The sequence below is a fragment of the Calidris pugnax genome, unplaced genomic scaffold, assembly GCF_001431845.1.
Source record: "Calidris pugnax isolate Ruff unplaced genomic scaffold, ASM143184v1 scaffold81, whole genome shotgun sequence".
NCBI classification, from domain to species: Eukaryota; Metazoa; Chordata; class Aves; order Charadriiformes; family Scolopacidae; genus Calidris; species Calidris pugnax.
The window spans coordinates 1,924,123-1,937,135 of NW_015090880.1; the positions used below are offsets into that span (position 1 = coordinate 1,924,123).

The 13,013-nt window shown below is 43.8% G+C and overlaps 1 protein-coding gene across 1 annotated transcript in view; it reads right to left on the reverse strand.

The window, feature by feature from the left end:
* Positions 1–13,013, reverse strand: part of ITPR1 (inositol 1,4,5-trisphosphate receptor, type 1) — a 191,774-nt gene that overhangs the window by 103,988 nt on the left and 74,773 nt on the right. Inside the window, exons 19-30 of the mRNA XM_014946800.1 lie at positions 12,299–12,550; positions 11,050–11,191; positions 9,916–10,069; positions 9,388–9,575; positions 8,173–8,311; positions 6,526–6,580; positions 5,250–5,415; positions 4,981–5,151; positions 3,978–4,043; positions 2,943–3,080; positions 1,313–1,438; positions 741–941 (exon numbers count right to left, since the gene is read on the reverse strand). Of these exons, the coding sequence (XP_014802286.1) occupies positions 741–941; positions 1,313–1,438; positions 2,943–3,080; positions 3,978–4,043; positions 4,981–5,151; positions 5,250–5,415; positions 6,526–6,580; positions 8,173–8,311; positions 9,388–9,575; positions 9,916–10,069; positions 11,050–11,191; positions 12,299–12,550 (1,798 nt within the window). The remainder of the gene's footprint in view (positions 1–740; positions 942–1,312; positions 1,439–2,942; positions 3,081–3,977; positions 4,044–4,980; positions 5,152–5,249; positions 5,416–6,525; positions 6,581–8,172; positions 8,312–9,387; positions 9,576–9,915; positions 10,070–11,049; positions 11,192–12,298; positions 12,551–13,013) is intronic.

Genomic DNA, 13,013 nt, shown 5'->3' on the forward strand with positions numbered 1-13,013 from the left:
AGATAAGAAATTCCCATCAAAATACAATCACAATAGGATTTGCCCTCTGCATTAGTGATCTCAAAATGAAACTATTTCTCTTGTAGCCAGTGTTGGTACAGAAAGGCCCCCTTGTGTCATGTGCTCACCTATATCCTGCTGTGGAGAAGCTTGGAAAGTGACATCTAAGTGTCATTAATAAGGAGGAAACTGATCAATGCTTATAAATACTTAACGGGAGGGTGTCAAGAGGACGGGGCTGGTCTTTTTTCAGTGGGGCCCAGGGACAGGACAAAAGGAAATGGGCACAAACTTGAACATAAGAAGTTCCATCTAAACCTGAGGAGGAACTTCTTTCCTGTGAGGGTGGCAGAGCCCTGGCAGAGGCTGCCCAGAGAGGTGGTAGAGTCTCCTTCTCTGGAGACATTCAAAACCCGCCTGGACACGTTCCTGTGGGACCTGCTCTGGGTGGGCCTGCTTTGGCAGAGAGTTGGAGGAGATGACCTCCAGAGGTCCCTTCCAGCCCCATAGCATTCTGTGATTAATAAGCAGCCACTCGTTATACCCACAGGCGAAGAGCTCAAAAAGCTTTGGGTCACAAAGCAGCCTATGCTTTCTGGTAGCTGTATGCTCTTTTTGCATTGTGAGAGCTGCCTGTCAGCTTCTTGGCAGCCCCAGAAGCGAGAGGATCAATTTGTCATTTTCACCAAATGGTATGTGAAAACTTCTGTTCAGACCTCGCAAATCTCTGCAGCTCTCACCTCAGCCATTACCATATCTTGGCATTTCTTAATGAATTTCCCTTCCGCCTTGACAATCGTCTGCAGGAACTTTATGTACTGAACATTTCTGCCGTGTGTTTCTATACAGTGGACAAAGTGTTGAACAACGCGTTCATTAATCTCGCTGCAGAGCTGGAAGTTGTTCATGAAAATGTGCTGCATCGTCACTGCTTCCAGAATCTAATGGAGGGATGAAAGAGGGAGACAGACATTAGGAAATAAACAAACCACCGAACCCACGCGGAGGTCAGGGTAAAATCAACACTCCTGCAGGGTGCAGGGCTGAAAAGGACGTTGCCAAGGACCTAATCTTTCACCACAACAGCTCGTATCGAAGCCCATTTTTCAGTCCACTTCAGCCTCTTGAACTTTCTACACTGAAACACTCCTAAACAAACAGATCTCTCCAACTTCCGAGGCTTTGGAACGGAAACAAAATGTGACCCCTTCAACCAATCTTGCATCAGAACAGGCCCAGAGGGATCATCAAGGACTATCTTTTCTTGCTTAAAAAAAAATATATATAAATCATGGCATGAGTTTATTCTTACCCCTGGGTTAAGGAAGAGGTTTATGTGCTTGTGCAGCAATGCCTGGTTCTGTTGGTTCCCAGCACAAAAGTTCTGTAAGAACTCGTGTGCGAGCTTCATGATCTCCTGCATCCTCGTGTCTTCAGCCTGTGATTGCACAAGACAAAAGATGGGGTTAAAAAAGAATCTGCAGGTTCACTTTCAGGTGAGGACTGGATGAGCCACAGCTCCAGCTCTGCAAGGGAACCGTCACGTCTCCCTCACACTCCAAAGAAAAACAAACCTCCACCCAGTTCACAGACATTAGGGATGAGTTTGGCCCGCTTCGCAGTTATAAAGATCATCAAAAATAAAGGCCATAATAGGAATTACAGTAGTTTATTCTCTAGAATTGCATATTCCATGCCCAAGCCTGCCAGCAACGTGCTTTAGTCACTTTTACACTTCTGAACATAGCAGCACGTTGGCCAAACCACACATCATCACCTTGGGGCTACGCAGGAAAGCTGCCACGTTCCACTGAAATGCATTTCAGCAGCGACAGATAGGTAGTTCATGGCAAAGAAGGGATGGAAAGTTGTTATTGCAACGGTTCAGCCCAATTTATATTTACTGGAATCCGCACACTACTTGCACGCTTCCAAGTACAGCTCAGGAACTGGTGCCTTTCCCCTGACATCAGTGTGGATCTACCAGTCCACTGATGGTATGAAATGCAGCTTTGAAAAATCCCTGCCTGCTCTTGTTTTTAAGGAGTTTCATATATTTCCAAGGGTGAAACACCTTCCACGCTGCCTGTCCACTAGGTTCTCATTTTCACGGGACAGAAAGGTGACAAGAGGTGTTGCGAGGGTGGTTTTGCTGCTGATTTTTTTTTGCAAAATATGAAGCAAGACAGCATGAGACTTAGCTCAACATTAATCAAAGGTGCTGTCTAGAATGACTGGTTCTCAGAAACCTTCAGAGTCTGGGACAGAAGACAGCAGAGTGACAGGAAAACGTGAAAAGCTCCCTCACCTATACAATGATAAGAACCTGTCACCCGTGACTCATGTGCAGCCACCACCATGAGCTCAGGGTGTGCTTCATCAGCACAACACCACGCCGTGCAAGCTCAAACCCTACAGCAGCCCAGCCAGAGGGGCCTTCAAGCTGACATTACACAGCTAATTATGACCAGCAGTCCTCGCCTGGAGAGTAGTCAATGTTTATCCGTTTCTAAGGGGGAGTTTGGGACATGAAATACCAGGCAGAGCTGCTGATAAACCCCATGGGAGACCAGGTACCCTCGTTTCCCTTAGTGCTCTCAGGGTGGCTGTCACACAGCCTCATAGCAATAACCAGGGTCTTGCTCCCACCAGCACAGCTTAACTTCAAGGCAGCACAAACCCCCATGACAACCTGAGAGTCGAGCCTTGGTCTTACTCTGAGCTACAATGGACAAATATTTCTTCAGCAAATAGTGCTTAGCACTATATATTCAAAGACTCAATTATTTCTGAAGTGAGAATACTTAAAATGTTCTCCACCACGATGGACCATAAATGGTCTCCATCAATATGAAGGTGGAAGGTTCAAGAAGACTCAAAGGAGGTATTAAAAGCCCATCAACATGACACGAAGCAAGGTGACAGCCATACAGAAACCCAACCTTTTCGTAAGGGATCTGCAGCAGCTCCAGCACCACCGCGTGAGCTCCCATGTTCCTCAGAAGTCGCTGCTGCTGTTTTCGGCTTTTCCTGACCGAGGCGCCCTCCTGGACACACAGCTTGCTGAGCCGCAGCAGGATCTGCAGAAGACATTTGCTTTAGGAGCTGAAATTCTGGGGGTTTATTTCAGAACATGCCAGGTGGCTCCCAGAGAGCAGCAACAACGTGTCTGCACGGACCAGAGTGGCTCCAGGCAACAAAATCTAGCAAAATCAGGTTTTGTGGTCTTTAGGCAAGGAGGTTATGACCAGGCTAAGGCCTGCCTGCTCCTGCAACATCAGTAAAGGTGCAAAAGGATTGAGCTGGGACCCAGAGCCACCGGGAAACATGGGGGCAGAAGGCAGTGATGGTGTCTGCTGTCCTCTTGAGCCACCACCCTGGGGACACAGCAGCCACCACAGCCTTGTGCCACTCGGCACAGGCAAGGGAAGCAGCGTGGCAACAGCATTATCACCACAACTGGTGGTTTACTGGCCTGGACACCACCCACTGCATCCCTGACAGGCACTGGTCCCATGGAATTCAGGCTCTGCAGCATGGTGCCAGGGAAAGCCCATCAGCTACTGCCCCACCAGCGCCAACGCAGGCTCTCTGTCTCTCTGCCTGGTATTTTTTAAATTAAATTTCAACAGCCCGGTGGGTTTGAGTGCACAGAACTCAGGACAGGGCAAATGAAATAGCTTCTCTGCTCCCTGACTTCCTCCGTAGCCTTTAACAACAAAAATATTGTGTTGCCATTGAAACAGGAGCAAAATGTCACGTTTCTCACTAATCCATTCTTAAGGGAAGAACACACATGTCGTGCTTATTATATTCCTGGCTTCTCATTCAAGTTGGGATATGTTATTACTCAGCAAATAGTTTCCACAATGGAAGAGTGACTCAGACTTTCCTGGGTGTCTCCCTCTGAGTGGAGCTCTCTGGAGCTGCCTTACTCATTTACACTTCCATTGAACCATCAAGAAGCAAAATTTTACCTCTTTTACTACACGGTAGTTGTAGCTGCTAGTACTTTCAGGCTTTTGGGACTTGCTGTGACCTTCCTGTGGATAAAATCAGACAATTCATTAGTAGCTTGTAGTGCTGCCTTCGTGAAGGCTAAAATTACCATTCTAGGATAGTGCACACTCTCTTCCTGGAAAGGAGTGTCATCCTTCAATTTTCTGGCAGCCTTGGATAAATACATATAATTATTCTGTCAAGCCACATTGACCTCTATATCATAAAATAAAGTGAGAGTGGGGTGATTTTAGAGACAGCAACCTCCTGTGCTTGTCACATTATGTCTGTAACCAAGTCTCTCCCAAAAAAAAAAAAAAAAATCTTACTTTCTCTCCCCTCTCTACGATTATTCAACTGCTGTTGCACAGATATCCAGAGATACCTCACGGAACTACACCCTCGGAAAGCAATGAGTAAATTACTTCTATTTACTGCCAATAATAAATGTTCATAACCCAGGGATTACTACTTGCATTCCCTCACCTGGTCTCCTCTATTTGATTGCAAATTATATTGAGACAAAAGGTGTTTAACTAGATGTAAGCCAGATGTGCGTGCCAGGAAAGGCCAGTATTATCAGGTATAGATAAAGCACCAACACTTACCAGCACTGTTCTCTCCTGCCAATTAATAATAGTGCCATGATTCAAAATGCATCACTTGAACACAGCTCTGCCCCTACATAATTTGAGGTATCTCCCACCACGTAAAAAACATGCAATCTCTCAGTGGTGAAAGGACAGGACTCAGAAGTCACAGCAAACCCAAACTGCTCTGTTAGAGCCTAGAGACACCACATCAGTGGGTGCTAATTCTGAGCAGTTTCCACCTGAGAGTCATTGCCATCAAGTAGCTCAAGTTCTCCTCTTGCCTTAGCCTCAGTCTCACCAGGCTATGTAGCCTGCTGGGAAGATATTTGGGAAATAGTTACACTCTCATAAAATTACATCGATTTGTGCAAACAGATCACACAATTACCTCCTTTTTCTTGTGTTCGTTTTCACCTTGCCCTCCATCCATAGTCTCATCAGGGCCCTGGCCTTTGTATACCCAAAGCTCCGATTTCTCCACGATAGACCTCAGCTGGTCCAAATCTTGTTTTATCTGCTTGTAGTTGTCAACATCTTGGCTGGTAACAAGCAGTTGAACCTTACATGAATGCAAGCCATTAGTTGCACAAAAGGATTGTTTCAACTCTCTCTATATATATTCAGATGAGGAATAAGGCTCTTAATTCACACACATACCTGCTTAAAAGCTTGAAGGACTTCTTGTCTCTGGCTGAAGTGCCGGAAGAGCAGCTGAAGTGCCCCGGACACCAGAGGAGGATAATCGTGCATTGTCAAATGCAACAGAACTCTGAGAAATGTTCTGCCACCGTGATCATCCAAATCCAGCGGTGTGTTCTCCTCACTGCAAGCAGAGCGTAGGAGTTAACCAGTGTATGAGACCAAACACCCCAGCAGGTTCTTAAGTCCAGCCAGCAGTGGCAGAAAACGCTTTTTCTTACTTTAAATAAGGCAGAAATTTATCAAATCAAGTGCTATCTTAAGACACACAGGGGTTTTTGGTGTGCTGCTTAATAGGGAGGCCATTCCAGAACCATTCATTAATCACAGTTCACTCAGCTCACCTTATCCAGCTTACATTTTTCAGGGTCAAACTATGCCAAAATATTTGTGCCTATGTCAGCCTCGCCCTACTGCTCAAATACTTCTTGCCCATTCCTGGTACAAACCTCTCTCACTATTTACAAAATACAACCCTACCTCAGTATCCAGGTTGCAATGCTAATTATGTCAAGCATTTGAAATCCTCCTCTTCCCTCTCTTTCCCCTGCACCCCTTTTCTGAGCACGAGACACTCATGTTATATTTTTTTCTCTCCTATCAGTGCCACCTGAAATCTTTTCCAGATTCTGCTTCCAAGTGAGTCTGCAGGCTCACATTAAAAATTCTGGTTATTAATTCTGTAAGTGCATCTCTCCCTCTTTCCTTTTGCCCTGATTTAAGAACTCGGTTATCTCGGGTTTACAGAAAACAACTGCAGCTCTGAGCAGCTTAAGGACAAGCTCAAGTACACGGAGTCTGGCAGTGACTTGCTGTCCCCTGATTTAAGGAAGGATATAAGCTGCTCCGGAAGGAAGGCAGGTAGGAAAGGTACAGCTTGCCTTGTTCTGTCATGCGTGTGCAGTTTAATGCTGCATTATACAAAAAACTCATGGTTAAATATATATTTATCTCAGCAGAAGACCCGATTCTTGCTGATACAAGGTTTTCCACCTAAGATTTTACTGCAGCATTCAGCTTAGAGGCACTAATCCTTCAACATGGCTAGCCTCCCCCCCCAACACAAGTGAAGTTCTCCCATGAAGACCTTTCTGCCTGAAGGACCCCAGTCCCTTATCTGTGGCTTTTCATCCACTTGGACACTACTCTGGGCTGGATCAAAGGCATTTCAGGAAAATGAAGCCTGGGGACTCCTGAGTTACCCCTTGATTAGCACCAGTGAAGAGATACTTTCCTTCCACCAAAGATCCCCTCAGCTTGTTCTTCAATATGTTCAAAGTCTAGGGCTCCTGAGAAAACAACAAGACAAATACGTTAGGTCAGAGCTGCACCAGAAATGGTTTTTCAGCCTAAAAACATCTTAAAGGGCAAGTGGTGATATAGGCATAAGCAAGGGGATCACAACAAGCTGAGAGGAACGCTGAGAGATTACTGCAGCAGCCAGGTAAAATAACATAAAACAATAAATGAACCTGTTCTCAGTTCACAAATTTAACTACATAATAATTTCAGCAACACCCAGGCTTATGCTTCTCTTGTCTATTTTTAGATTGCACCAGCATCATTCCAGGACCTGGTGTCATTCAGAAGGGTCACCCGTGAGAAACACCAAACTTCAGCCTTGAGAAGTTCTAAAGTCATGAATTCAGCAATGACAGCAATACCCCCGTGGCTCAACACACAAAAAAGTCTCTGCATTTTTCAGTATAAGGTATATATTATCACATGGGCAATGACCAATATTCTGAAATAAAAAAAAATTAAGGAAGGTAGAACAGACTTGGAGCTCTCACTATTTCACAGATTTGCAAAGGGAAAGGGAAAGAGAATACAGGGATTTTACATTCTTGCAAAAAAATAAAAAATTACCCTCTTTCTTCCAAAGTTCAGCCCCCAGTAAGAGCTCTGGCTGTCCCACCAGCCCCGTTTCCAAGGCCCCAGCACCCGGGGGGGCTGCCGGACAGGCAGCCCAAGAAAAAAATAAACACATTCCCTTTGAAGTGAGATCAAAAGAAACAGTCCCCTCCCTTTGAAGACTTCACATCTAAACCACATTTTCCTTATCTTCCTCCTTTGCATCTCGAGATACAGTCCCCAAATTGAGGAAGAAAAATTGTTTGATGTCTAATAAGCTGCACTTTTAAAGTCCAGTTATTCCTGCACAGTACCCGTCACAACTACAGGACACTTCTTCCCCGGAAAGTGATACAGCAATTAACACCACCCCATCTACCCAGGCCACTAACTACCCTGCTTTCAATTAAGAAGAACACTGGACATGTCAAGCTCACTTTCATACCCTTGCCTAGCAGCACCGAGACACAGACACCTCCAGAGGTCTTGCTTTCCTACAACACCTTGGGAAAACAACAAATTTGGGTGTGCTGAGGCATCATCAGGCCAGGGGAAAGGGAGAGAGAAAATCAGATTACTGCGGGGACCCTTTGCCTTCACCCAGAAACGTTCATACAGAAGATTTAATTTGAGCTTGATGACAAGATCACACATGACAGTGTTTATTGCAGGCTTTTTTTAAAGGATGGATCTCAGGCTTTGGGTCACACTTAACACATGGAACCAAGGAGAATGTACAAATAAATCCTGGGTACCACTAGGACTATAGGGAAACAATCTCTACCGGTATTCATAGAATCATTTAGGTTGGAAAAGACCCTTGGGATCATCGAGTCCAAGCATCAACCCTACTCTACTCTACAAAGTTCTCCCCTAGATCATATCCCCCAACACCACATCTAAACAATTCCTGGTGCTGCAGGGTGCTCTTCCTCACTGGGACCATCTCATGCCAAAGCAAGAACCCGAATCAATTATCCAATTAGCACCTCTAAGATTAAAATCCATTCTTTGCAAAACAACTAACCTGGGACATTAGCTGGCATTTCTTGATTACTGCTTCCAGTGGGGGATTCAGACATCTGGGCATTGCTTTCATCAAATTCGTGCTTAAATATACAAAGCAGGCAGGAGATTCTGTAGTCCAACCTCACATTCAAGATAAACTGATGATACAAAAGAAGTAAAAGTGTTGAAATAACTTGCCAGTTTCCAGCACATGCACAATGTACACAGAATGCAGTGCTACCAACATGTAACATCAACATAGTAATGATGGGGATTTAACTTGGAGAAAAGTTTTCTTGCAAATGACCAGAACTCAGTCATTCTTTTTTAGTGATTTCAATGAACATGTTATGCACACAGTAATAAATACTCATGAATAAGCGATTTTGGCAGAGTTTTGATCCCTCGTTACTGCCCAATGACCCTCAAGAAAGGAAAGCAGCATTTTTCTCAGTTCTGAAACCAGCAGGAATCCAAGAAGCAGCACTGCTGTCCCCAGGAGAGAGGGGCAGAGGCAGCTGAAGGCAAGATGCCAAGAGCCAGGCTGCAGCCACAACTAGACCAGGTGGGCTGTAGGAGCCACTGCCACTGAAACCACCTTCTTGGTGGGCTTCCTCACTCTTGAGGAAAGAAATATTATCTAAAGAACACTCGCAGTTCTCCCAGATTTAGGGAAAATCTTAGGTCCTGTGGAGAAGGACCTGGGGGTCCTGGGGGACAAGTTGCCCACGAGCCAGCATAAGCCAGTGAGGTCATCCTCCCCCTCTGATCTGTCCTGGTGAGGCCACAGCTGGAGGACTGGGTCTGGTTCTGGGCTTCCCAGTTCAAGAAGGACAGGGAACTACTGGAGAGAATCCAGTGGAAGCTATGGAGACAATCAAGGGGCTGGAGCATCTCTCTGCTGAGGAAAGGCTGAGAGATCTGGGGCTGTTCAGTCTGGAGAAGAGAAGACAAAGGGGATCCCATCAATGCTGAGCAATAGCTAAGACAGTAAGGTGGAAAGTGAGTGCTCCACTTCAAGTCAGATATTTACTAATCCAAATATGCAGATGACTACTGCAAACTCGTTTCTATTAAACTGTCATGTGCAAGGTGAGGGCTGCACACCTGAAAGAGTCACCTTTGTAATGCTTTACCTGTTCAAGACAAGGCCAAAAAGAATTAAAAGGCAGCACGGCACGACGTTAGTGCTTAAAGGCAGCACAAGATGCTACGTTCTTTGCATTGCCAGTACCTGAAGTATCTCGATGATCTTCAGCTTAGTGTCCATTACCAGGATGTCCTCTTTCTCCGGTTCGCTCTGCTTGACGTTACCCTCAGGAGCAGCAGCAAGGGGAGTCATGGGCAAGAACCCACCGCCTCTGAGCACCACCTGGGTCATCAGCTCTCCAACACCGTGGATGGACCTCATCACATTGCTCCCTTCAGAGAGGTAGGGAAACAGGTAAGGTTATGATGGTGTAATGGGACTGCATTGACGGGGCAAGGACCCTCTACACTTTCTACGAGGAGAAACTGCCTCAACATTAAACAAGTTTGGGTGGACACCTGAAGCCCTGGAAGAGACTGAAGTCATCAGAAGCGCTGCAGGACCTTCAGAACGCCCCTACCCTCTCTCTTTTTCATCGTTGGCATTACTCAGCTGTACAGCCAAGCCACAGACATAAAGGAACAGAAGATTTTGAACCCACATTCACATTTTGAGACGAGCTAGAAACTACCCAAGAACAGTCTGTTCTGCCCATCATTTTTCAAGCCTTACCTTTACTTTCCTCGCCTTTTGCCATCTTGGTAATAGGGAAGATGGTAGTGATGTGCACACAGTCTAATATAGCAAGGAGGATTTTGGTTAGTCTGAGGAGGTCACAGAAGTTGTAGAAACCAAAATATATCAGATTTCTGGCTAAGTTAACAACCTACCAAAATAACAATAAAAAGCCTGATTAATACTAAACGTTTTGCTATCGCAAGCAAGTTGTCTTAACACAGTGAAAAGATCAAGAACCTGCCTGTGAGTCATATTAATATTCTTATCATAATTCCTAGTGTCATAAGAGCGTATGGTTCTACATTTTATCAGTTAGTTTGCTACTTGCCTACAAATACTGCAATGCCTGGAATAACCGTCTATACCTGCAGCTGATATTCTCTAGCTACAAAATCATAACGTGTTTGACTCATTACAGAGAAGTTGAGAAAGCTGAAGACTAGAGGGAATGTACAGATGCTTTTTATGGTTTTGTCTTACAAAAAAAAAAGTATCCCACATCTAAAGCTTACTGGTACCAAGTTATAAAGTTTCCCCATAAGTTCTCCACATGCACTGCTTCAAGATCCACACATCATAATTTCACATATAGCACAAATATTTAATGTAGCCCCATTATCTGAAGTATATTCCCTTAATTACTTAAGAAATAACACATCTTTTCTTAACTCAAAGGTTATTTAGAAGATACTATTGCACAGATTTGCTACATTTTACTTGCACAGACAATTTTAATAGGTCAGTAAGTCACAGGACGCTGTATTGTTTTCTTTGTGAGTAATTCTGTGAGCTCTAGGGACTATCTGTGCAGACATCGCGTTTCGCTTTTGAGAATATTTCTTCCAGTAAAGCTTGACTTTGCAATAGCACCGAGAGCACGAAAAGTAACCAAGGGCTGCCACCAATCTGCAGCATAAGCTCATGTTCATTAATTGCATTTCAGAACCCATCACTGCAAGCCCACAGACTTCAGCAGGGTTGCAGGAGGAGAAAGGGCTATGGTGGGAAGGAGGAGCCCGCTGAGGCTCAACACTCACTAATTATTTGCCAATCTACCTGCTCTTGTAAAAGTACCAACTCCACACACACACAGAAAAAATAAAGATAAAATCAGAACTAGATAAGTACCTCAAAAGTGAGCTTATTTTTCTCTTTGTCAGAGAAAGGGAACCTCTGACACACCACATCTCTCAAATATTCCTCTACAAATTCCATTGTTTGTGCAAATCTCTCCTTAATTTCATCTTTGGAAGTTCCGCTGCTATCATAGCTGAAGAGATAAAAAACCAAAACAAAATGCAAAACTTAGCAAGCAAATACACAGGGCCCTTTCCCCCCCCAACACAGATTTTGACAAACCAATGAAAAATTAAGAAGAATTAAAGGCTGTTAAATAATTTAACCAAATGAGGCAGTCAGGAAGCTGACACCATCCTTTCCTGGCTTTTGCTGGTTTATCCCAAATGCTCATTTTGCACGATTTAAAAATGTCTGAGGAAAAGAAAAAAAAGAGCATTTTGTCCCAATAAATATAAAAAGAAGCCCTTATTACTTTAGTGGAAACAATGCTATGTACAGCATTGAGGAGAATGGATGTGGCCAACAGATGCTGACTGTGGATGCTATTTTTCCTCCAAATAAAAACACTATATATGCAAAGCAGACATTAGTTTTTCTTAATACAAATTCCAGGTTTGTTTCTCGGCATGTGCAGAGACTGTTTGAAAAAAAGACAATCCCCAGCACCTTCCACTCCCTGCTTTTGTTTTCCTGTTTGCTCACGTACCGCTGTTCAGCCTCTGCCAGAGCTGAAGCCATTGGTTTTTCTATTTTGGCATTTGAAGTTGAGTCTGATCTACTGCCTCTCCCTCCGCAAAGAGAGCTGGGCTAAGCAAGGAGGGAAGGGAGGGAAAACCAAGAAACCTCTAAACACCAGTGCCAATACAGACAAGACTCAAATTCCTAGCATTTAATACTGATTTTAAACGTTCATTTTCTCCAATTGAAAAAAATTGAGTTCCGAATAGTTGAAGTACTCTAAATTTTAAATTACTTGTACCATAAAGAGTTAATACAAGTCTATGGTCAAGAATTCTCCAGTCTAGTGGTGGGTTTGTATAGGTTTTTCAGCAGAGTATTTTCCAGTGGAGGTTAAGGACCATGATTCTGTTTCCAGCACATGACTTCTTTCAGTGGGTCTGAATAATAGAACTAGTGAGAAAATGTTACGGATTGTTTTAATTATTATTTATTTTTAACAAGAAACAGTATAAATAACGCATGAGTTTAGGATTGATCTGGTTTCGTTTAAAAAAGAAAAAAAAAAATCAAGAGTGATGCAATTTCCTTTCCCACACTGTTCCAGCGAGTTACTTACTCATCAATGGCAATTTCAGAAGGTATCTCAGACCACAGCCGAGCGTACTTGACGGGCGTGACTTGCTCCTGGGGGTCACGGTCAACGTGCATGTGGAGCATCAGGCGGCAGAAGGACGCTCGCAGGTCGTAGGGCAAGTTCTCATCAGACATGCAACGCAGAATGAGGTCCACGTCCAGCTGGCCAGATATTTCATTTATGGCTAAGTACTGGCGATCAAGGCACATTCTAGCAAAGAGGTTTAGCTGGTATCTTCAAGGGGAAAAAAAACCAAACAGTTTACACTTTAATTTCCAGAAAGGAGTATAGTACTGATATGCTATTATATGTATTAATAGAATGAGTCTTTTTTTCCAGTAATATAGCTATGCTTATTATAGAAAGAATAAAGTACTGATCAATTTAATAAAAGGTAACATAGTGCAAAAATAGAATAAATGGAGTCGTCATATTTTCCACAGAATTCAGTAATACTGTTTATGAAAGCTACAGAAGGATCCAAAGACAACTTAAGGTGACTCAGCCCAAATACTGTAGAAGACCAAGCACTTCTTACTGCTGCTGAAGCCACAGTTGTTCCCTGGGGCAACAACATAAATGGATGACAGAATCATTAAAAATTAGGGACCTGATTAAACAACTACTGAGATCTGCTCCCTTCAGTGAAAGAATTGCTGGAGAAAAGCTTAACTTAATTCCTAAGCTTTTCAGTCCA